We start from the raw sequence: 24,837 nt of genomic DNA on the forward strand, positions 1-24,837 counted from the left end.
AATGGCAGGGGGCGAGGCGCTCAAGTTTGAACAAAGCGGCGTCACAATCACGGGCCGACAGCCGGCGGGGGCCAATAGGAAGGACCCGGCCCGGTTCTAGACTAGGGTCTTCCAATCTGTCGGGAGTCGTGTCCGATAGGGGCAGGGCCAGTCAGTGGATGTTGCTCTCTCCTTCGACGTTCCCCTCCGCCGTTCCCGACCGCCGGCGCACACAGTCAGAGAGGAACGTTGGTTGGGAACGCCGGAGCGAAAACCAAGGCACCGAAGACAAATTTGCATCGTTCAAACAGTAGTTGAGGGGGGGAAATAAACGGGGGGTGGGAGGTGATTCGTGTGGGGTGCGAGCCCTCACACAGTGAAGGGCATGTGAGAATATCTCAAACCCCCCTCTTCCCTCTTCTTCCCACGCCTCTGTGTGAATCGGACCCCTCCCTCCATCCGGTCATCCGGTCACCCTCTAGGTCACCCACATACTACTGCTGTTTTGATCCTGGAGAAGCTGCCCAAGGGGTACAATGACCCCATGTTCTGCAATCCTGCACACATTCTCTATTCACATACTCAGTAAAGGACAGCATTTGAGCGGAATTGAGCTGAGTATATATATATATATATATATATATATATTTTAGGGTTTAGAAAAACAAAGAGAACGTCATTGCTCTCCTGATTTGAACCTCTGAATTTACTGATTCTATTTTATGTCTTGCTTATCATGAAAGCACCCATAATGGTAATGTGTTACAATTTTCAAAATGTGTATATCTATATATACCTAGATTAACACTAACAGTGGTATTCTTGACATCAAATTTTCTGAAATTAATCTGAAAAATACCAATACTAGTTCATAAGATAAAGATAACACTTTTAAGTTCAGAACACATAAAACTATATTCTACATGTTTAAAAAAACTTCTGAAAGTAAATGTATTATTATTTGATCATTATGGTATAATAGTTTTTTGGAAATTTCTTTGAATTAAATAATTGTTTGGTAAAATTTGAAGTATAGATGGATTATGAACAAATTTAGTTATTGCTGAAACCCACAAAATAATCTGTAATAATATAGTATCTCCTAACAATTGTGATGGTAAACTGAAGAAAAAAATAAATATAGTTATTTGTTTGACATCTTTGAAATATATATATATATATATATATATATTTATACACCAGTAATAAAAAGAAGAAGATTAGTATGACTACATTTTGAATATCTTTTGTGCTGCATATTTGCAATTGCATGTGCTCCTTTTATATTATTTTTTTATTTTTCATTGTTTTGAATATTTTATGTATGATGTCACTGGGATGCATTTGTATGATTGTTGATTATTTTGTTGACCTTGTGACTCATTCTTGTGTTGTTTGCTATTGTATATCAATAACTTGTTTTGATCCAGTAACACCCAAAGCAAGGGCCTCCTAATGTTGGTATTTACAAATATAATGGTACAAAATAGTAAAATATGAAAAACAAACATCATCACTAGAGTATCCCCAAAATAAATCTACATATTTGGATATCATGTTAAGTAATGATATAACATATATCTTATTTAAATCAACTACAAAATGATTCACTATTACTATTATCATTATTCATTTTAAAAAGAACATATATATATATATATATATATATATATAATAATTTCCATGTCTTGTAAGGCTAAGATTTCTAGCCACATAAATGATAATCCATTCATGCAAAGAAAACCCCACCCATAAAAACAAAACTCACACACATAAGCGTCATCCATGATCCACCCCAAGTGGGACAATAAACACCCAACTATAGCCACAAATCACTGTGCTGCCAGGAGATTAAAGCTTGCAGTGAATAATAAATCACATATATATATATATATATATATACACCTCTATGTAACAAGAGCGTGCATGGCAACATTTAACCTTCTGCAAAAACATCAAAACCTTTTAAAACAATATGCCACATCAATCCAGACAGACAGACAGACCAACAGACTGACGAACTATTGAATGAACAGAAAGAAAGGATAGACTAACAAATAGCCAAACCAACATACAATTGAACATGACTGACTGCATGGGAGGGAGGATCAGGGGGAACAGATCCCTAATTGGGTTCAAAATGATCAACTTTTTATAGTAGAGCTGAATGGGCTCTTGCTCCCCCCACCCACAAATTGCTTGTGAATTTTTAGGGTTTCAGTAGCAACAATAGAATGGAGCCCAAGGGTAATTCCCACCACCCTTCCTCATTTATTTGTGTTGATTTCTAGAATTTTGGTTAAAGCAAATGTTTTTGTTGGATGTATGAGGACAATTTGATGTGCCCACAAATGTGAATAAGAAGAAGGATTTTGTAGAAAAATGTGAAAAAGAAAAACAGAACTTTCATGGCATGATGGCCATTATGGATAAGACTAGAGAGCACGATGATGAGGAGGATAGTGCAATCAGGGGTGGCCTTATTTCAGTTAAAAGGTGGCCCATGTCAATTCAAAAAGTGTGTGATTGAAGGTGTCATATGCCCTTCTCATTCATTGCTATTTGGTCATGATCTTGCCATATCAACTTCTTTTTCCACATGACAAAATTCACTACTACCCACTAATCACATGTGAAAAAAAACAATGGAAAAAAGCATAAAGAAAAGACAGGAGAAAAAAAAAAGGAAAAGGAATACAGGACTTTGTTGTAACTAGATTGCTTGATGTTATTTCACCTCACTATTTGTGGATGAACAGTTATTGTAATAAATGTGCATATAAAACATAAAAAAACATGACACTGTGACTTATTTGGGAAAAATATAGGAATCTAACTACAAGGGTGTTGAGATAAAAACATAGTTGTATTTGCATCTTGTTTAACAAAAATTTCATTTCCATACAAATGCAAGTTTTATTGCATCACATAGAATTACCAAAAAGCACTCATTTATTGTCAAATTTTTATATAAAGTACTCTAAGAAATATGTACATTATATAACATACTATTCATCTTTTTGGTTGATTTTTTAATTTTTTTAATTTTATAAAAATATATAATACTTGTGTTACATAGCCATAGTAAATTTTTTTTAGTTGGATAAAAAAAAGTTTAACATTTAAATAATTTCATTTCAATTAGCTTTTTAAACTAACTAACTAATAAGCTCATAACCAGTTTTTTAAATTTTACCTTCAAAATGTGCAATATTTTTCCTGATTGTTGTTGTTATCCTTGTTATTGTTTGTGTTGATTAAGTGCTTTTTTTGTATTGTATTCTAGGGAAAATTTCATCATTTCTGAAGGACATCATGAACAATGCAAATAAAATGATTTTTAGTTTCTAATGTATAAAATATATAATTGAGGAAGCAGATAGAATTTCAGTACTTTTACAATCTATATTCCATGAACAGATCATTCGACTTAATTCCAAAACATTAAAAACGATAATTACAAATTACACATAAATAGTAAAATATTTGATCCAAATTCATCTGTAAAATACTTTTTTTAGTCTGAAGTATATTGTTTAATGAAATATTTGAATAGTCCACTGTTCCTTTCTAATTAATAGTAATAGGAAGAATACCAAATTATTGGCTAACAGCTAATTTTCTTGATTTTTCAACAAAATTAAATTCTTTGTTTGATTTTTGTTCCAAAACTTTATACAATAGCCACAAAACACATCATACCTTTGATCTATTCACCAAAGTTGCTATCAATGCTTGTCTGAGACAACCTTTAAGCACACATGTTTTATTTTATTATTGCAACAACTTCAAACCAAGACATGTTCAAAGTGGATAGATGGACGCCCTTATCTTCTATTAATATTTGTGCCATAATAAATAGGATTTTTCAAGTTTCTTATGATTTAAAAATTGTGATGCTTTTGTTGTTATTGTATTCATTATTCTTGCTTAACTATTTGAATTCCTACATCATTTTGTACCACCATATTAGTTTTGTAAGGAATACCAAGAAAAGAATGAAAGAAAGAAAGCCAGACAGGAAGATGAGATTTAGCAGACAATAAAGCTCGTCAAAAACTTTATAAAAACAGCCATCTATTCCAAATCTACATAACACATGCTCAAAGCTGCTCATATATCAAATAAATTATGAATGGAAAAGCATCGATAACATAAACATAAAATATAAATATAAACCCTCAGTGAAATCCTCAATATGTTTGAAGCAGAAACACTAAAAAAATTATAAAATCAATTACAAGTGAGCAATAACAATTTAAGAAATGGATGATGTCATACAAAATTTGAAATTTCTAAATTTGTGGTATATTTATATAGCCAAGACAATATATATCTATATATATATATATATTTGTATTGTACAGCTACAAAGTCAGAAAAATAATTATATTTGGGCATTCTGAACTACTCTTTTTTTATTTCAGAAAAGTCACACCATGTTCAAAGTGAGAAAAAAAAATACTTTCTTAAGATTGGAAAATATAACATACTTTCTTAAGAAAGTAAATACTTATAATTTACAATTTTAGCTTGTAAAGCTACCAGTTTCTAATTTTCTTCTGAACTTTTCTCTTTTTTCTTGCAATTGAAATTTCTTACAAACTGTACAATTCCTCTCTCTAGAATTCGATTCAAAAATCCATTTTTCAGCTTTGTTGTGTATAACGTTTACAGTCAATTATTCATTATTTCAATCATTGCATTAACTTCTTGCATAAAAAAGATTAACACAATCCAACTGGTTTTGAAATAAACAATCAATTCATAAGAATGCATTGAGTACCAGGATCAATTTTGCAGTTACATTAATCATTAATGTTGATAACAATCAATCATTAATTCAAACAAATTCTCTTATACAATTTAACACTTAAAATTTTACAAACTGGCAAACAAATCAGTCAACACCATGTTAAGGCAATTGTTTAAAAAGGCTTAATATGAATCTGTATAAAAGCATGCAATCACAAATATAATCACAAGGAGTTGAACTAATTGCAAAATTATGGTTTGTAGTTTAACATTTTTCAAATAAAATTTCAACACTTTTACATGTCTTTAGTTACATAATGAAAACCTGAAAGCCATATTGTTATGCATATATATATATATATATATATATATTTAAATTCCTATAATAGAAAAAGTTGGTTTGAATGTAATTTTCAATAAAACAATTGTGATATATTAGTAATTCACTCTTGTGGTTTTAGTTATGTATTGTTCTACTTGTTATGTTATTTTGAAATGTGATAAATTGTTTTACATTACAAACTTGTGTTATTGTTAATTTCAATACTGTAATTTTATAATAAATTGAAATAAATTTCTTCATTATCTGCATTTCAAAATTAATACTATGTAAAAAATATCACAATTGTAACTATTATATTGTTAATCAACAATTTATATTTGTGTTTCAACAACCCCGAAATTTGATAAATTAGTCAGATCATATGCATGCTATATACTAAATTGTCTATCATATCTAATATCTTTCTTCATTTAAAAAAATATTGTCTGGATTACTTTTCAAAATAATATACTATTGTTTCATAGTAAACATTGAGTGACTGAATGGAGGGTTGATTTTTAAAGGAAACATAGTCAATCCTAACTGTTTCATAAGTTAGTAGATTTAATAAATTGAATAAATCATGTACAATTTAGATTATATTCCTCACAACCAATTTAAAATTTAAAAGTCTGCTCTCTCTCTCTCTCTCTTTTTGGCTGGCCTGTGGTAAGTCAAATGTAAATAATCTTGTAGAAACTTCTAAACAGTCACAAGCATGGCACATTTAAGACTGAAGCAATAACATATTTTCAGAAAGTGACTATTTATTGCATTCACACACTCTTGTGACTAAATTCAATTTTATGTGAGGAGGCACAGGGACAGTGAAAATCACTGTAATCAAAACAATTCATTTACATACATGAACACATACATACATCCTTTACTGTATGTGTTTCCATGAAAATATTCTTCAGAGTGTCTTTTTTTTCTTGTAAAAGAAGGAAAACTATGCCATCTTCACAGGTATCACATACATTGTCAGAATTTACATCAATGTACGTTGTTGAATTCTCATGTCAGCAGTGCATGATGTATTCAATTTCTATCTATGTTGTTCACAGGTAACAGTAGATTCAAATAATACAATTATAAGACCATGTAGAAGAGACAGTTATGGAGGAACTTCCAAGGACTCATAAATGTCCACAGTGATTCACACAAACAGTAAGAATACCAAGTAAGATAATACAGTCAATAGTGTGCAATGTTTGAGACATCTTTCCTTTATGACTGCTCCCAAATCCTTTGAAGAAGTTGGGGGGAATCCCTGCACAATTATCTAAACATCAGTCATTCATTCAAAACGGTTGATTCATTCATTTATTATCACACATCGGCAATTGTGCATTACTCACTGGTCACAAAATCACCAACCCTCATCTCTTCACAAAACCCAATACATGGCTCTTGTCTCAGACTGACACGTTCAGAATTACTCTTCATTTGTGAGCAGGGATTTCAATCATATATATATAGAGACACACACACACTGACGGGTATACTAGTAAAGAAAGAAAGATCCATCTCTGAAAAGCCATGAACTGAGAAGACCTCAGCCAAAATATTTGGATGTCAGATGGGGCATGGAAGCACTTTTTGGACTGAGATACTACCACCACAAAAAGCACTGAGCATCCATTCCTTTTCAGAGCCTTTTCAATTTTAATTTTTAATTTTTTTTTGTTTGTTTACATATTTTCCTTTCATTGGGTACATATGATTGGTTTCAAGGATCACTCATACTTCTCTTCATTGGATTTGCCAGGCCATGGGAGCCCTGCATGATGAGACAAAATCCATTGAAACCCCCCCTTGTCATCTTTTTTTCTATCTCTGAAGAACAGAAAGCTTGACCTCGTTTACAGCAAAAACAAAGGTCAGGTTGGTGCAGAGTCACAGTCTAGTCCGCAGAGCTCACAAGAGTGACACGCAGATTAATGGCAGACAAGCCTTGTGGTGGGCTAGCAAACCCCTTTGCCTAGCTTCTCAACACTGAATGCTACCACACATGAAGTCTGTGTATAATATGGCCTGTGCAGTAGGGCATGCATGTCCAGTTATGTGGTGGTCTTGGTGGCTGTGCTTCTAATGGTGTGAGCTTCTATCCTTCTTCAGCCAAGCCCTGGCTCTGCATGCTGAAGAGCAGCCAATTCAATGGCAAAGACTTGATTTTTTCAACATGGATTTGCTTGATGAAAACCAGGGTTAGCAAGACTGTTTTCAGGGTTTGTCTTGTGTGATTGTTGTGATTGCTGTGTGCTTGTGTGTTCTGCTGTATGCATTCATGAATCAAATGAAAAATTGTGAGGATTGAACTGGCTAGGGAACGATTAATTGCAGACAAACAGAAGCAAGTGGGCCTCCAGGAAAAAAGCTCCAATGGGGGGAAAAAAACTCTAATGGGACACTTTGGTTGTCAATCTCTGAAGACTGTAGATGTGCATGAGACTCTGATTCCATGGTTTTGGTTGGAATCCACTATCCAACAAAAAATGTTATTGGTGTTGTGATTTGTTGGAGGACAAAAGAAAGTGATAGAAAATGAAAGGAAGAAAAAGGAGAAAGAATAAGATGGAAGGAAAAGAGAGGTGGTCATTAGAGTATTCTCTTGTGATTCTTGTTGTTAGTGATGACTTGCTTTCTTCATTTTTGTCATTCAAAAAGGAAACAATAAAACTCTAAGGTGGGTGTTTTTTTTAGACATGCGTTTATATATACATAAATACATATCTTTGGATCTCGATTTTCCTTTTATTTTTGGTATCTTTCTCAAGCTGACCCAAAGAACTCAAACAATATCCACTACAGTGGTTTTGAGAATTTGGATTATCAATGGATTATATCAGCACCTATGGGCTCACACTTTACTTGGTACACCATAAAGCTTTTTATTTGCCAAGCTAAGTCTCATGGTTTTCACAATAATTGAACAGCAATTGTGCAATACATGTCCCTATCCCTCATAAAGGTTGTTTTAGTTCTCATTTTAAATTAAGTGAGGTTTCAAATTTACGTTCTTCTGAAGTGGTTCAGATGTCAACAAGTGTCTGATTAATAAAACATGTCTGTTTAATAATAGTTCTGACCTGAACAGGATTGTTCCCTGCCATTATGTTATTTTATTTTAGCTGATATTGATTGTTGCTTAATTATTTGATTCAATGGTACTGAGATCACTATTATTACCATGAATCAAGGAATCAATTAGCTGCAGGTATTGTTGATACTAAAATACACAGAATGATTTTGTTTATAATTCCAATACCACATGTCTGACCAATTGCACTGGATTGTAATAATTTGTGTATTATACGATTTGCATTAGTTCAACACCTCGTATGATATATTCTGATCAAGAGGGCATTCAACAGAATTCAACATCTCTTTCAATTATGGAAAAATCCTCATATTGAGATCATAGATATTCAGACATACATGAAGATAGAGAACATTGCCACTGTGACATTTCATTTCATTTTTATTCATTTTCTGCTTGTAAATGAGAGATGTTGATTTTACAATACTAACAATGGAACCTGGTCTAATTAACAAACCAGAAGCTAGTTGTGTGAAACTAATATACAGTAAAATTTTACAATGGAGTACAGTATGATGTAAGGAAGTTGAAAAGAGTATTACGCTACTTACAGAATGATCAAATTATTCAAATGTCCTAGACACCAAGGACATGCTATCAAAATCTTACAAGGAGGACATGGATGCTTTTTGTTTTATTAGAATGTTCTACTTAATTTGAATTATTTCCCCCAGTTTATCCTTTTCTGCCATATCTACGCATACAATATACGGAAAAGTTACAAACTTAATTATGTACTGTTGTAAAAGTACATAATCACACTTTGTACCCAGTTTACACTTATTTGTAATAGTAGAAGTAGTAGTAGTAGTACTACAACCCCCCCTTTACATCAAGTAGGCTGCTGTCCATCATTCTATCTTTGGCTTTGGCTGCCCCACACCACACTTTAGTCATGCAGAGGGACTCTCATGCAGCTCATAAATGGAACATTCTTTTGTGCTCACAATATTTCTTACTACAGTAGTTTTCAATTTTTGCATCCATTAGCAAAACATTTGTGCTGTTGGGCACTAAAACAGGTCCTGCTTATAAAGAATTAGTATTTGAATTTGATTTGATTTGATTTTTTTTTTTTTTCGATGAAATTAATATCAATAACAGGGTGTGTTTATCACTATGGAGTTTGTGATTCCTCATTTAATAACATGCTCCTCTGGGTAGCTTTATTTATATACTGTTGACTCATAGAAGAACGTGGCAATTGCAGCACCCCTATCAATAGAAGCCAGATAGAAAAAATAGAAAAAATAGAAAATAAAACATAGATTCCATTTAATACACACTCAATGGATTTATTTTTATATTAGTTTTTTTTTTTTTTAATACCAATTGGGCATGAATGCTGGATAGTAATGCAGTTAAGAATCGCAAGACCACGGATATGGAAGTTTGAATCCTGATTCATGAAACTCAATATCTGTTTCATTCGAATCCCACAGCATCACGTTATTTTCCAACATGAGAATTATCACTTGGTTTGCCACATTCCGTCACGCTGCTCCGAATCATACAATATTCGGATTTCAGGAACTGGGTTCTCTCGAATCAACGCTGAAACCTGCGTATACCCGGCGTTTATTAATGCGGTAACATGCTACGCAAACTTTTTATTGTGTGAGATATGGTTTCGCCCAGATTGGCTGTCTTTGGAGTGATAACTGTTTTGAAACGGATGCCGGAGAGTCGCTGGTGTCCCTTGTGGGTCATGGTGGTCGAAGGAGCTGCAGAAATCTCAAAGCAGTTCGAGCTACCGCTGTGAGTCGGAGCTAGAGAAGGGCAAGTCTGTTGTGTGCGATTGGCGACGCCCTAAACTCGTTCGATGTCTACATGTCAAGGTTGAAGCGCGTATGGATGGCCCAAGGTGATCAGAATGTTTCACGTCTGTAGCTTGATATGTCACAAGGCATTTGAAATGTTGTGCTTGGTTGTTCAGATGTAAGTGGTGCTTTATGTGTTATCAATGAATGGGGTTTATGTGTTGAACCAAATCCATCTCGGTTCTGTGGCAAGTTGCGAGTATCAAGGGCGAGTGCTGCAATGCCCTCCACCGGTTTTCCCCCGGAATCTTGCGAGACCACAGCAACATCTCTGAACGCCGGATCACTATTCTGTTGATGATGAATTGTCAGGGAAGCGTTTCATCAAATTTCGGGAGTTCCTCTTGTCACTTCTCTTCGAAATCTGCACGGTGTTATTCATTACTCCAGGCTTGGGAACACCCTAGGAAATCCTACATGCAGACTGAGCACTGAGATTGTCTTCTGAGTGAGATCTGGCACATCGGAGGTATGTCAGTTGGTGGGGACTCTTTGATATTTTATGAACAGTGCTTAGATTATACTCGAGGGCCTCAATCGATCACTTTTTGATTATACTTGTCCTTGGAGGACTGTAGTACTGCAGTCTTTTTCTTAGTGATGATTGGGTTACAATGATCATCTGTGACATTGAATTCTGAAATTGTTTCAGATTGAGGCGGATCGGTTAATGGTCCGACGTAAGAATGGATGAAGCGGAAATCCGCAAACATGGAACTTAGAGACTTAGTGCTTCGTTCTTGTTGTTATCCACTGGGAATTCATGGCGTATGTTAGACTAGATCTGACGACCCATCATGCTATGTAGTAAGAGATTGTTTCGATTTCTGTTGTCCTGGGTTACTTCTGAATCAACATACAAAACAGCAAGAGGAGGCCTGATTTTCCAAGTGAACGTAACCATTCGACCTCCGTTGCTTCTTGACCTATTTCTTTAGTCAGCCTTTAGTATGTCATTTTGTTCAGCTTCCTCTCTCTATTATCTTACATTACAAGTTGCATCAATAGTCGTAAGCCTCAATTAGATTTTCCGAGACAGGGGCTGGAGCTGGCTGAAAATTAGTGCACCTAAATTAGCTGGTTCGTAACCCTCGAAAATGTTTAAGCCGTTGGATGTGCATGATGCCTTCTATGAAATAAAAGCCGTCCTTGTCTCCAGTCATTTCAGAGATTGTCTTGCAAGGACCTTCAAGTGGACATTAGAATTTCTTTCGGTTTCCATGGAGCCTACTGTTGGATGCGCCTACACTGCAGCCAGTGGGTTTCTACATCGACCACAGTAATGCGTCACTTATGGAACCTTCAAGAATTGTGTCCTCTCTAGTCTCTGTGATGTTGGATTTTCCCGTTCTGTAGTGAATTAAAATCATTTCATGTCACGTGCCTGACAATCGCCTCTTTCATGAGTAACAAGCTGTTAAACATCTTGTGTGTTTTTAGGTTATCCGACGTTGAAGAAGTCCAAACAATACAACTATTTTTGTGACTAGTGTACAATCATCTTAGACAAGATTTGTCTCGTTTTTTAATCGATGCTTCCTTCGTTGGCATCAGCTTGACGAGTCGGAGAAATTGTGTGTGTGCAGGGAGAGTTAAAGGATTTCGTTACATTTAGTGGAGTATCATTTGCTGAGGTGACACATCATCTCCTCGGCTCTGCCCTTGTTTCAATCATTTGCTTTCTTCTGTGAAGTCCGTTAACAAGTTGTGAACTTCTTATAACTACTTATTGTATTTTAATTCCCAACTTTAAACATGCAAATGCACGGGTCCTTTTATTAGCCTCAACTGTTTGAACGCGAGGTATCAAATTTTCATTGCTTGGTCTGATGAAAAGATATTGAAAGTGAGATTGTCTACGAATAGGTGCTTGACATCAATCGAGAAAAGGTGGTTTTGACTTTCAGGTGAGCGGGTCTCTGCTCTTGAAACTAATGAATTGAAAACCTTGATTGGATAACTATCCTAAGTTATTTGCGAATACATTTCAAAGATTGGAAAGTCAAGACATTATGTAGGCTTTTAGTAATCTTTACTTGACTTGATCTTTTTTCTGGATCTTCGCGCACGATTAGTCATGCTTCCCTGAGTGAAATGTGAATAAACAAGATTATCAGATTCAGTGAGTTTTGATGGTGGCTTCTTGTTCAGGTTGATGCTTGAACCAGAGGCTCACAGGTTGTATCCTCAGGAATTGGTCATATATAAAGTATCCGGTGTGGAGTCACGACATTGAGATATTAAGTCAAATAGAATTTGGCAAATACTCGTACTCGCTCCTCAGATTATCAATTAACATAGAATGCTTAAATTCGCCCCTGAACTCAAATGAGGGAAATCTTGAAAGAACTCTTCACCTAGCAAACTAGCATTCAACACAGCGGTATTTGACTCAAGAATTCATGGTGAGCATTAATTATCAGTCATTTAATGATCCAGGATTGCCCAATTAGGTTTATGATTATGAACGTGAGTTAGCGACTGATTATCAACAGACGCCGAGCTCCGATCATAATAATAAATTCATAAATATTCAGTCAAAAATAATCTGCATCTATCTTTCAAGCCGTGCAAGTTGCAAGTAGAAATGTTTTGATAGGACATTCTTGAATTTATCCAAAACCACCAGTAGTCCACCTTCAACTCTAGGTGCAATATGACAGGATAAACTCCTTACTTCACGTTGTACACACGCATACAGTAAATATGAGCCAGTTGTCTCAGCTTTATTTGTTGTGCCAACAGAGCGTGAAAGTCCTTTTGAAACAGATTGCTAAATGTGATGTAAAAAGTGATTAGCTGTTAGCATCCCCATCAAGCTATAGACAAAGTAGCTATTGATATGAAGACATAAAAATGAGTTTAGAAATCATTGTGTCACATGTCCTAGACTGGTGACATGTACAGTAGGGTTGTACGCCCGAGAGAAGTTTGATCAACACCACAAAACATAAGTTACATAATACGGTGGTGTGAACAATTGGTTATGCTGATTCTTAAACTGCTACGTGTATATCTAGACTTTTCCGCAATCTAAACTTTCAAACTTATAAACTTTCAAACAGAACTAACTCAGCAATCTTCTTACTGTTGGTTAAAGCATCGGATTTTACTGCAACCTTGTGAATCGAGGGGGACGAAAGCTTTAACTATTAAAACTTTTCCACAACTTCCACATTGAATATGTAAAATGACAAACCTTTATGATCAAGACGACACCATTACCCAGAGGATTTATAGACTTAAGTTGAAGCCTCCATTGTACAAGTTCTAGTTTATTAGATTTGTATGTGATCAAGAGCACGCCAATCGAAAAAATACTCTACGCATTCATGAATTTTACAAGGGGTGGCTGGTATCTGGCTAGTGGCAGGCGTCGGAGGACAACGGCTGGGCAAGGGAGGAAAGTTTTGATCGGGACTGTCGATTTCTCCAACATTCATCGCATCGTCGAGCAAACAATTGACAGAAAGAGTGAGCAATTTCTAGTGTGGCGGCTGGTGATGAAAAAATTCGAGTAGTCAGAGGCAGATCGCAATCTGCGGCTGCAAGCCTTCATGTTCAGTTTCGATGCACACAATACATTTATTCATTTACATGTGCGAACGTGGAAGTTTCTCTCGTGGAATCTTGCAGGGCAGCGATTATGCCAAAACAGACTTGTCGACAGGGTGGGGCTTCTACTGGGATTGCAACCGCAAAAGATGTTCCGTAGGACAGATGGCTCGAACAGCAGAATTTCTTAAATATATTACTCGTTGATCTTGTCCCTAATCTCATTTTGCTCCAGAAATAGCCATGTCTCGGAGATGTCGACCGAGTGTGGGGCGACCATATGCAGGATTTTTGACGCTGGTTGACTCCTGCAGGCTTCTGACTACTGACTACTCGAATCCCTCCCCATCCCCGAATAGCTCAATCGCAGACAACCACCGATGCCACCGACCAGACAATTTTTTTTCTCCCTCGAGCAAGAATTTGTCAAATAGATCAGTCGTGGAGTTTTGGAAATGAAGGTTTGAATGACCTCTGTGAATGAAAGAGCAATTTGAAGTAGTTGCGGAGCAAGAGGGGAAGCTGTAGCTGATGCCGTAGTCGCAAGAGGTGGGTTGAATCGTTCAAGTGCTCGAAGTCCCATTTCACGGAAGGGTTGTGTGGCAAATGTCATGCCCCTGCTCACTGCATGCGTCGCCAAAGTCTACTCCCCCTGCATGTCCTCTCTATAAGACCACAGCATCATCGCCTTACTGAAGCCAGTGTATTGAGTCCTCTTGTCCAGTTTTTGTGCACGGCAGCAGGAGTATCTCGCGACGATGCTCGTGCCCGGGACTGGATGAAGTTAGCGTCCACACTGGTAAGAAGAAGCACTTGCAGAAGCAGCTTTCTGGCTGTGAGCTTGCTTCTTGGACCGTGTCTGTTTGGCGTGTGACGTTGAGATGGTCTGTGTCGGTAATGAATCATGTGTACGTCGCTCTCGTGAGCGATACGACGTGTTGTACATTTTTGAAAGTGATGCGTTATGAGGTATTAAGAAAAGGTTATGAATGGGAAAGAATTTTGTGAGGGCTGTGAGTATGGTGTGCTGGCGGTAGAGGTTGAGTGTGCCTGTAGTGTTGACTTGGGTGAAGCGAGAGAGAGAGATAGCGAGAGCGAGAGCGTGATGGAGAAGTTCTTCTGTTTGGAAATTGTGGAGGGATCGTTTGCTTCCTGGTCCTGTGTCTTCGAAAGATTGGTGGATTGTTATCATGGAATAATGACAAGACGATATTCAGGTCTATCTAGTGATGCATTTACGTCACTTAACGTTCAGTGTTCACTGTGTAGTCACAGCTGAATGAAGCGTTTGCTCATGTTCATACTACTTTGCCGGTCCGAAGGATTCTCTCTTAGGAGGCGGTTTCTTCAGTTTCACCTCAACTGCGTCGAGGGCCATCTTCCACGGGGGTTCAGTGGTAGTTAGCTTCAAACCTGCGCAATATTTTTCTGTGAGAAACAATTAGAGGTGTGGTTATGCAGCAGGGTTTTGGGAATTCCTCAAACAGCGCATGGAATTATGGTCATCTCAGTCACGATTTGGAAGCTAGCTTTGGACGGTTGCAGGATAGTCGCCCCTTGATGAATACCCATTGAATGATTGTGTTGAGAACCGATTTCATCATGTGGTGCGTTTGTCAATCGAAAACTATCGACGACGATGACGGTCTAATATACAGAAATAAGGTTTACGTCAAAGATTTTTCTACGCAATCTTTTGGCTCGACGGAACCTGGCTCTTTGCATGGCAGCGTCCGACGATACTCTCTCTCCAGCCAGGATCCGCCGCCGAAACTTCTTGGCGCGGAGACGTTCACTATGGCTGAACTATATCGCGTCACGGAAAATTTTTCCCCGCAAAACAAAATAGGGCAAGGAGGGTTTGGGATGGTTTACAAAGGAAGACTCCGAGATGGTAGAATGGTGGCAATCAAACGAGGGAAGAAGGATGCCTATGAGGCAAGATTGTCTGTGGAATTCCGCACTGAAGTCGAGATGTTGTCCCAGGTTTGTATCCCTAGCACTTGCTCTAACCCCCCCCCCCCCCCCCCCCCCCCCCCCCCCCCCAGTCGAGCTCTATCTGCAGATTGTGCTGCATCCATAACCATAGTAATAGCTACCGGGTAGAGAACAGCGTTCCTAACTATCTGAGGGACTTGATGGTTTGCAGGTGGATCATTTGAATCTAGTCAAGCTGATCGGTTACACGGAAGAGGATGATGAGCGTATCCTTGTTGTGGATTATGTCGCTAATGGCAACCTCGGTGAACATCTCGACGGCACGTACAGCAAAGTTTTAGACATGCGCACACGGCTCGACATTGCCATTGACGTTGCGCATGCCCTGACTTACCTCCATCTATATGCCGACAGGCCCATCATTCACAGAGACATCAAATCGTCGAACATTCTCCTCACTAGCACTTGCCGTGCTAAGGTTGCAGATTTTGGATTCTCGCGAGTTGGTCCGTCCGTAGACGCCGGGGCAACCCACGTCTCCACCCAAGTGAAAGGAACTGTAGGTAAGATCATCGAGCGCTCAAACCCTTTAAGCGTTACGTGTTATTTGTTAATGGTTTAATGCGCTAGGTTGGAAGTTCTACCCATTTGGCTATGGCAATCAATTTGCAGGTTACTTGGACCCTGAGTATTTGAACACATTCCAGTTGAATGCGAAGAGCGATGTCTACTCGTTCGGCATTCTGCTTTTAGAGATATTCACTGGAAGGCGGCCGATTGAACTGAAGAGGCCAAGTGATGAGCGCGTAACCGCTCTTTGGGCATTCCGAAAGTTTGTGCTGGGGAAACTGAGCGATATTATTGACCCCAAGCTCGAGAAAACACCAGCGGTGTTAAGCGTCATCGAACGATTGGCTGAGCTTGCATTCGCATGCTCTGCGTCCTCGAAGGTGGACAGGCCAAGTATGAAGAAGGCAGCAGAAGTGCTGTGGGAGGTTCGGAAAGACTACCTCGTGGAGCATCAAAAGGAGGAGAAGCTCAAGTCCGACAGGGACGAGAGCATTCGCATCGAAAGCGCGAGGAGTTACATGTCGGTCGATTCCCAAACTGTGCTTCACCCAAACTCAAACCACCGACGGCCACGGTAGAACGCATGGAATCAGTTAATTTCTCTTCCCTCTTTTTGTACAGATTTGGTTTGGTTCGAATTGATGGCACAACCGTAGCCCTTACTAAGATTTCTTCAGCATACAAACTTCTCCGAATCTCTCAACATCCTATGATGTTCGTTGCCAGCGTATTTCACCTTAATCTTAGTAGGGAAACTATGATTAGGGTTAAGATTAGCAGCAGTGTCAATGCTGAGATGGCGCTTCGCTTGGCTTACATCGACATGCCATCGTCACATGGGTGTGGAAGAACCTAGCATGTACCTCACCGTAAACGTGAGGTTGATCATGCCGCGAACTTCTCGAGAGCTACAAACTGAGAACAGTGGCACTGGAGGAACCCACTTCATGTGAATGGCTGGGTTGACTGTCTGAAGGACGTAGAAATGTGCTTCAGTTGCTGTGTCCGGTGGCAGCCAGCTTCCATGTAATCGGGCGGCTTGAGGAATTGTGCAGCGACCACAAGTAGGTGATCTTACGACCACTGTTATATTTTCCTCTCAACGATCTTGAACAGATATTTCTTTCTCCAGAGTTCAAGAACGTGCTTTCTTTCTGACAATCAGCTCACATTCATGGCGTGATCAGTGGCGCAATTCCGATTTCTTGTGCCCTTTGAGTGGTTGATTTTTTTAGTTGCCTTGGCCTCTCCATTTTCCGAAGATTGGTTGTGCAGCACCAAGCTTCACCAACAAGATTCTGGAATGAGGATTGTTGGTTATCAGTACAGGGGATAAAATCATCGTTCAATCTGGTAGGACCCAACGGAGACAGATGTCGCACTGCCAGTTTGCAGGAAAAGTGTCCCAAATCTGAGTTTAAGTTCAAATTTCGAAGGTGTTTCAAATCTCCTTCTGGCTCTGACAGTCCAATGCAATTACTGTCAGAGCCAGAATTCCTCCATGCCTACTCCATACAGTAATCAACAAGCGCTCATAGTAATAAATTGCAAAAGTCTAGAGAAAAATTGGAGCTAATAAAATCGTCCCCTGAGCGGTGAGAATTTGAAAAATATTCCTGAGTCTTCGAAAAATGCACAGTGCAACCTTGAGTTTCAATTATGACATACTGAAACCTGTTAATGAATGGGGGACCATCGTCATCGTTCCAAGCGGTGACAAAAATAAGGTTGTGCAATGCTAGTAGTGAGAACCAATGGAAGCGAGAGTAATTCCAATGGCTGTTGCTTTCCAGTGGTGATGCTTCGCCTGATTGGGTTGATCCGTATTCTATTCCATGGTTTGACTTTCCGAGAGGGAGATTAAAGCCTGCGCATCACAATTTACAGCCATGCGTGATAGTGGGCCTGATGAGTGGTGAATGCGTTTAAAACCATCGCTTTGTTTCCGTTGTTGGAAATAGGTATTTTGTCAACATTCCGATTCTTCAAGGAATTTCACCAGGAGAATGCCGTGGCTGGGGTTGGACAGGAAAAGGTAATTTCTTTTCCGTTGAACGAAAGATTTGAAAGTTATTACCGGGCTACACGGGCGTTAGAACGTTAATGCGCGCCATTTGTGTGCACTGGAAATTTCGAAGGAGCCCTGGCATTTGAGAGCCCAGTTTTGTCGCTCCCACTGTCTCTACCTTCATTCGACTTCCTCGCCCGAGCTATCAATCTAATGTTGTCACTTTCGAAACCACTAAGTTAGTGTTTCTGAAGATTTCATTGGACCAATAGGACGTGTGAGAGTTACCGTTGGTGGGTCCGAATTTTGAGGTTTCAGTGAATCACCGTGTTGGCTCTGCTTGATTCGGCTGTGCTTTGCTGTGCTTGGCATCGCTTAGTTTTGATGTTTCTGTATTCCGAAGGAGGCTTGCCGGTGTAGATATGTGAATTCTTTTACATTTCGGTCTGATGTAGTGTAGTGTAGGCGAGTTGAGATTGTGTAGAGTGAAGTTAAGAAAGTATGGCGCGGTGTGGGCGCCACAAGTAATGCAGAAAGCGTGTGTCTATGGTTGATGTTTGACACGGACAGTGGCACGGGGCTTCAGAACTTCGGAAGAATGAATTGGGGACAACGAGGGAGTGCAATGAATTTCTTGTAGATTTGAAGGGTTTATGTAATGCGGATCGTTGCAGATTTTCACAGGAGAATGCGCACAGGTTCTACTTAGTCCTGTGGAAGATTTAGTATCGAAGTAACGCAGATCCATTGACTTGTCCAATTTGAAATTAGGGTGTATGTCTTAAAGTCTCAAGGAAGCTCTTCTTGGGTTGTTTTATTTCGACGAGTGCAACTTGATTCCTACGATGTATTGTTATCGCTTCCCCTCCGCCTTCTGCTTATATTTCTCATCATCAGAATTAATAGAGTGCGGGTTGTACATCTCCCACCGGAGATCCATTGTTCTTCCATTCAAGGTTTGAAAGGACGGGTCCGTCTCAACTTTCGACTATTAAATTCCTTCAAGCAGTCGTGAGATTGTGTGCACATTTGGAGCGGCTCGTGTATGATTTCAGAAATTCGTGGGTGGGCTGGAACTCGTTCGGTATTGGGGACTTCCACGGAATCTGGTAGGGGCTTCCAACGGGTGATTCGGTATTATGGAACCCCAGTACATGACATTGTGGGCCAACACAAGCAATCACGACTATATTTTGTAACAGAGTGGGGGCACCTTGACGGTAGTGCATCATGCACAGGCAAGCTATGCTCGTATCTTTGTCACTGTCCCCAGCATCCACTGCTGCAAAGAATGATAGACATTGGGCTTTTCTGGTGCGTGGTCCTCGCTTCAATTCATCCTTTCTCCCTCCACCCTTCTCATGAAAACAGAAATAACTCCCCCCCGTTCTGCCTTTGAATGTATCGAGTCACACGAAGTATTTCCCTAGTCGATACTGCCTGCCTCTCGAAGGCGCTGCTTCTTACCGTAAACTTTGGTTCTCATTACTCAGGAAGAGATTGATGCCCCACGATGGGCAGATTTGAAGGCCGAAGAAGCCTTAGCAAGAGCAGGAACAATTGGGTAAGCTTCTTGGAGCTCTGGTCCTTTTTACTCACCCCCATTATTTTTGCCCAGTTACCGATCCATTCCCTTGTTTAAATCTGTTAAAAACCCAGTATATTCCTTCAGGAATCCGGCTAACATCTTTTACAGAGACCTGGCGACATGTTGGCTTAGAAACCTCATAATTTTATGTAGGATATCATTGGGTACAAACTTCTTCTTTAGAAGAGTTGATGTGTTCCTTTCTCCGAATGATTTCTTCTCGGGCCTTCGAATTTACTGTTCTTTTATTGCTACAAATTCACACTTGTCTGCCACAAAGTCTCGTATAATTAAATCAGCAGTTTCGTGCATTGCCCCTGAACGAATGTTACAAAGAACTGTCATTGGATCATTCTGGATATGGCATACTTAAGCACTTAGTTAACTTGTCTCTCGCTCATTTATTTCATGCAGAGACGACCCATGGCTCCATCGCAGCCATTCGTGAGTCCACCGTCACTCTTACTTCCATACCACTGAGAACGTGTCGCTTTACTTTTCCAATTTGCCTTACCGATGTGCGTTCTGTACGCTTTGCTTTAACATGTTCAAGATGCTAGCAGGCACCACGAGGTCCCCCTCACAGAAATTATTGGCGCCCAGGTAACTGGCAATAAAGACCGTGACGCGTGCGTCCGAAGGCTTAAACAGGATAGGAAGAAGAGTCGTGGTATTTTGAAAGGAAAGCTTGCTTTTGATGGCGCCCCTGGGGTGAAATGCCAAGGTACTACCAAGGAAGAGCGTCATGACCAGAGTCCAAGAGCAGTACATAGTCCAGGGCGCTACGATACACATGTTGAATCCCCAATTCAACGCATTGCCTCACCTATTTTATGCAGATCACCTGAAAACCTATCAAGTTCCCGGAGGTTTACACCATCTGCAACCTTTGGCAACTTAGGTTCAGCTGATGGACTCGGGGTTCTACAGAGCTCCAATTTGAGATTCAACTTTCAGGACAACCAAAACGACAATGGTTATACGAGTGTGGAGTCGGACGTGCGGGGCAGCCAACTAGAGATTGTGAAGATTAGACACAACAGGTCCATGTCAGTTTCATCAGTGGGGAAATTACAAGGTGATTGTGAACATGGAAATAAAGTTGTCTATACCAGTGTAAATTGGCAAGACGCAATTTTTTCTAGACTGAATGATTCGACCAGGCTACGTAAGAGTCTGGGTTCAGCACTTCGAGTGAAAATTGATGTCGCTGCCGACACTACCAGTACCAATCGACAAGAAGCAGGTAATTAGTTTTCAAAGCGTCCATTGTGGGTTCTTTCAACGGCATGTGTAACGCTGGTCTATTATTTTTGATAATCTCTGCACAAAACTATGCTACCAAGTGAGGTTCGAGTGTTCTTCTCACGCCATCACATCATCCAATTCGTTAAGTCCATCCTTTTCCCAGACGACGATGTTCATGTTCTTGAATTGACAATTGGTGTTGCTATCACTTTGCAGCCATACTACCGAAAGCTAGACTGGTCCGGCAAAGCATGCAGCTAGATTCTGCAGTGCCGCCAGCGACGAGTAGTCCTGTGACAAGACCTGTCTCTCTTGAATCTGACCACAGTTCGTCGAATCCCAGTTCTCGAGCTAATGGGGTTCGTTCAAGTGACGGTAGTTCTTGTTTGGAACTTGCCAATGAATCAAGTGCCAATTCTTCTGTTCAAGCGTTTGATGATATTCGTAGAATGAGGAAAAGCTGGGGGCCTGCATTACGGGTAATAGTCGGTGACGATCTTGCGGTTGAAGACGTCAATTCCGAGCATGAAGTTTCTGAAGTTCCTCCAGTTTCTAATGCAAAGGTAGATAGGTCGTCTCTGAAGCTTGATAAAGTAGCAACTGACTGCCCATCAACTGTGGACCTGATAGTTGTTCAAACTAAGCCAGAAGAAAAGTTCGCTGATGTCAAGGTGCCAGCAGTGGCTCTATCCAATGAGCGCAGACCACACCATCATCCTGGTAGGAAGGTTGCATTTAACCAAGTAAAGGATCTTGAACAGGCTTCAACTAAAGTCGTTGCAGCTCGTGCAAAAATGAATTTCAGGCGGTCCTTTTCATTTGACCATACTTCAGGCCGTGGGACAGAGAAGACATTTACATCGTCTCGAAACCTGCTGCATCAAAAGCAAGCCTCAAGAACTTCTCAATCTCCCAGCTCCCGTTCTAGTGGACTTGGTGGTAAAGTAGACAAAGTTAGTCGCCTCAGTAAGCGAGGTAAAGAAAATGCTAGTATAGACTCTTCAAACAAGACAAATCTCAATCCAGGTATTATTCGGACCCTTTATAGTTTCTCTGAAATAGACCTGTTGCTTTATAGTTGATGGTGCTACAGTTCAATTTCGAGATACACTGAGCATTAACTGTTGTGTTTAACTAAGCCGGATTAAATCCTGGCGCACGACAATTTGCTAGCTATTATTCCTTGGGCATATTTAAGTTACAATCGAAGCTTAGTAGCTTCAGAGCTCGATGCACGTTCTGAGATTATCAGTAATTCATTCAAGGATTAGCCGCCGCCATGATAAGTATTCAATCGCTGGCTCATACACTCATGTGTTTTTCGTTCTCTAGCAGAACCATCAGCAGCATCGCCCCGAATGAGTTGCCAGTCCGCTACGAGGATGAGTATGCCGAGCATAACATTCGCTGCCCATGCAAGGGTTGCCATGAGAGAAAACGGAGGATCTAATCCCAAACCATGCAGTAGTAGCGTTGTAGAAATAAAGAAAGCAGGTTCTAGTAAAGTTGCGTCATCCACTGCTGTATCTGCAGCTAGGAAAAGTGTATCAGGGTTAGAGAATGGGACTAGGAAGAAAACGATTGCTACTCCTGGTCCAGTAACGGTATGTTGTCTTGACAAGAAATTCTCTCTATCATCTATGTGGTTTTTGTCACATTTCTCTAACTTGAGAAGTTTCACTTGCGGATTTGTGTTTCTCATCTGTTTCATTCTCTGCAAACAGAATCTTCATAAAGCGGGAAGCAGGCAGTCCGCCTTGCGGTCAAGCATGCCGGTTTTTTCCTCAGTCGGCATGAAGCAGGCTAGCAAGACTGTTTCTGGAGCTCGGGTTAGCGATAAGAAAGAGGAAAAAATGGGTGGTAAAATCGTCAACGGGGATGCTGACCTAGCTGCCCTACTAGCAGAGGTACAGCTCTTTCGCATCACCTCATACATTTACAAAATCCTGAGATTGTTCCCTTATCTCTTTTCGCATATCGCTGCACATGTAATGTAGACTTTTCTATCATCCTGCACCTGTACTTGAATGTGATTGGGCGAATTGATGTTCGAAATCATATTTCTACTTTGGACTCAACTTTTGATCCCTCTCGTGTTCAGCACAATCGCAAGTTTCGACCGAAGCCCAAATATGAGCCCAGAATCCATCCGGTGAAGGACATCAAAGAGGTAAGTAATAAATACCTCCAATAGTTTTACTCTGTTATGATCATGACCTTCTATGAAACATTTTTACGGAACATGGTGATCTTTGATACAACGGTATGTCTGATTGACTTGATCAAGCGAATCCTTTGTGTTTGCTTCGCTTCGACGGCATCTACTGCTTCCCTGATTCGCTTAGTACATTGGTGATTGATGTTATATTGCAGTGGGAGACTAGAACTGGGCAGCTGTTCTATAATTTGCCGCCAGCGGAGCGTGAGAAAGCGAACATAGAAATTAGTGCCGCAAAGCAAACGCGGCAAAAGCAAGTGCCGTGTTGAAACACCTTCACAACTTCATGCAACAAATAAGTAGTGTTGTCCGTGGATGGGTTCCGGTTGACTTGTAACATAAATTTGAGTAAAATGCTCTGAGCAGACATTGTACAGATTTGTGCGTCCTATTCAGGTTGTCCATTATTCTGATTTTGTAAAGGTGCAAATTTCGTATTGGCATTGAAGAGGTTCGAAGCAGTGACATTTCCCTGCAGTGAATGTGACATTTGTCGCGGAAGATTGTAGAGTTAGCCGGGGAATGGTCAATTTGCAGGAATTAGTAGTCCTCGTACATCTATAGTCATGTGGATCGAACTTAAGGTCGAAAGGGCATTTCGGTTTGTTGATAATGTTGATCTCTCTTTGACGGGTGCGTGCTGTTTCTCGTAACTAGCAGTTTTCCCCTAATTTTTCGCACTCACCACTCGAATAACCTTGTTCAGGCCCAAACATCTCCTTTAGTGGATTCAAATGAAAAACAAAGAAGAAAGTATTCGTAGACTAGTGAAATCTGGTACCTGTGATTCAGAACTTATGCAAGGCGATGGTGGATTCTTACGATCTGGCCATGCTGTGATCGGGAGTGTAAAACATACCCTATTAAATTGTTTGAGGTCATTATAGAAGAACATGAGAGGAAAAAGATGCATTGAATTTAAATTATGTAATTAACTGGTCAAACTAGCAATGCATTTTATAATTGACACATTTATTGTACTATAGATATATTTAGCATACTAATTAGTTTAGACTCTGTAATATGTATTAAAAAAAGGAATTAAAACATAATTATTTGAAAAAAGAAGTCATTGTAAGGTTGCAAACATATTTATGGACGAATTAAAAAGTGTTGTTGCTGTTAATTAAATTTTTGTAAATATCATATTGAAAGAATCTTGATTTTCAAACTATGTAAAAAACACCAATTACTAAAGTTTCATAAGTAAAATAGATAAATTTGATAATATATTGTGGATAAATTTCTTAAAAATTTGATAGACATGGATTTGACTTTACAAATATTTGTGAATAATTAATAGGTTGAAAACTAATTGGCAACATATTGTGCATGTTAACCACTTGTTTATAAGTTAGTCACATGTCTACTTGTAGTACAAGTTGGCTAAGTAGGGCACATGTTAGAAACTTGCTTTGCAAGTTAGACAAATGTCAGATAACCTATAGAACATTGCCATGTAGCTTCTTAATTAAATAGTATATATAAAAAAAGAGTGAAGCCTTTCTTACTATTGTTAACAAGAATATACTTATAATGTTAGAATTTTATCTTTTTTGATTAAAAATATATTATTTTTTCTTTAATTAGACATAAGAATATTAGAAGTTATAAATTTTTTGATTTAAATTAATATATTTTTTAGAATTTTATTTGTTCTTTAGTCTTCTCTTTAACTTGTAGCAAGTTATATTAATCATCTTTTTTTAATGTATTATTATGGTGAAGCTTGT

At 39.2% G+C, this 24,837-nt stretch overlaps 3 protein-coding genes and 1 long non-coding RNA gene across 15 annotated transcripts; all 4 read left to right on the plus strand.

The window, feature by feature from the left end:
* Nucleotides 1-5,336: 5,336 nt before the first annotated feature.
* On the plus strand, nt 5,337-7,816 carry LOC141044632 (uncharacterized). Its single transcript, XR_012216265.2, has 3 exons — nt 5,337-6,025; nt 6,124-6,239; nt 6,516-7,816. It is a non-coding gene; the product is annotated as an uncharacterized LOC141044632 (long non-coding RNA).
* Nucleotides 7,817-9,443: 1,627 nt separating this feature from the next.
* LOC112273360 (uncharacterized) lies at nt 9,444-14,742 on the plus strand. Of its 9 annotated transcripts, XM_073529131.2 has the most exons (6): nt 9,447-10,023; nt 10,173-10,448; nt 10,632-10,875; nt 11,566-11,613; nt 11,846-11,886; nt 13,347-14,742. In XM_073529131.2, the coding sequence occupies exons 3-6, from the start codon at nt 10,777-10,779 to the stop codon at nt 13,498-13,500; spliced, it is 342 nt and encodes a 113-aa protein (XP_073385232.1). In that variant the 5' UTR covers nt 9,447-10,023; nt 10,173-10,448; nt 10,632-10,776; the 3' UTR covers nt 13,501-14,742. The 9 variants fall into 9 exon arrangements, with proteins under 9 accessions (XP_090101121.1, XP_090101120.1, XP_090101119.1 ...); XM_090244995.1 differs by having other exon boundaries at nt 9,444-10,023; nt 10,292-10,875; XM_090244993.1 differs by having other exon boundaries at nt 9,446-10,023; nt 10,173-10,875.
* LOC141044574 (calmodulin-binding receptor-like cytoplasmic kinase 2) lies at nt 13,777-17,203 on the plus strand. The gene is made up of 4 exons (XM_090244992.1): nt 13,777-14,333; nt 14,804-15,520; nt 15,684-16,035; nt 16,145-17,203. Exons 2-4 carry the CDS (start codon nt 15,110-15,112, stop codon nt 16,618-16,620), a joined length of 1,239 nt encoding a protein of 412 aa, XP_090101118.1. The 5' UTR covers nt 13,777-14,333; nt 14,804-15,109; the 3' UTR covers nt 16,621-17,203.
* A 425-nt stretch (nt 17,204-17,628) lies between these two features.
* Nucleotides 17,629-23,482, plus strand: LOC112273358 (uncharacterized). Of its 4 annotated transcripts, none has more exons than XM_024502027.3 (9): nt 17,629-19,364; nt 19,544-19,614; nt 20,053-20,082; nt 20,202-20,884; nt 21,103-21,912; nt 22,219-22,490; nt 22,611-22,793; nt 22,988-23,056; nt 23,260-23,482. In XM_024502027.3, the coding sequence occupies exons 1-9, from the start codon at nt 19,281-19,283 to the stop codon at nt 23,371-23,373; spliced, it is 2,316 nt and encodes a 771-aa protein (XP_024357795.1). In that variant the 5' UTR covers nt 17,629-19,280; the 3' UTR covers nt 23,374-23,482. The 4 variants fall into 4 exon arrangements, with proteins under 4 accessions (XP_024357795.1, XP_024357796.1, XP_024357798.1 ...); XM_024502028.3 differs by having other exon boundaries at nt 22,222-22,490; XM_024502030.3 differs by having other exon boundaries at nt 20,242-20,884.
* Nucleotides 23,483-24,837: the final 1,355 nt, after the last annotated feature.

The sequence above is a fragment of the Physcomitrium patens genome, chromosome 20 (genome assembly GCF_059467195.1).
Source record: "Physcomitrium patens ecotype Gransden chromosome 20, ASM5946719v1, whole genome shotgun sequence".
Taxonomy (NCBI): Eukaryota; Viridiplantae; Streptophyta; class Bryopsida; order Funariales; family Funariaceae; genus Physcomitrium; species Physcomitrium patens.

Coding starts and splice junctions, on each gene's coding strand:
- LOC112273360 (XM_090244994.1), top strand. CDS start 10,777: ATGCTATGTAGTAAGAGATTGTTTCGATTTCTGTTGTCCTGGGTTACT. Junction 11,614..11,845: donor GTGGAGTATCATTTGCTGAG/GTGACACATCAT, acceptor GTCTACGAATAG/GTGCTTGACATCAATCGAGA. Junction 11,887..13,346: donor AAGGTGGTTTTGACTTTCAG/GTGAGCGGGTCT, acceptor GTATCTGGCTAG/TGGCAGGCGTCGGAGGACAA.
- LOC141044574 (XM_090244992.1), top strand. CDS start 15,110: ATGATTGTGTTGAGAACCGATTTCATCATGTGGTGCGTTTGTCAATCG. Junction 15,521..15,683: donor AAGTCGAGATGTTGTCCCAG/GTTTGTATCCCT, acceptor GATGGTTTGCAG/GTGGATCATTTGAATCTAGT. Junction 16,036..16,144: donor CCAAGTGAAAGGAACTGTAG/GTAAGATCATCG, acceptor ATCAATTTGCAG/GTTACTTGGACCCTGAGTAT.
- LOC112273358 (XM_024502027.3), top strand. CDS start 19,281: ATGCACAGGCAAGCTATGCTCGTATCTTTGTCACTGTCCCCAGCATCC. Junction 19,365..19,543: donor ATAGACATTGGGCTTTTCTG/GTGCGTGGTCCT, acceptor CTCATTACTCAG/GAAGAGATTGATGCCCCACG. Junction 20,083..20,201: donor TGGCTCCATCGCAGCCATTC/GTGAGTCCACCG, acceptor AGATGCTAGCAG/GCACCACGAGGTCCCCCTCA.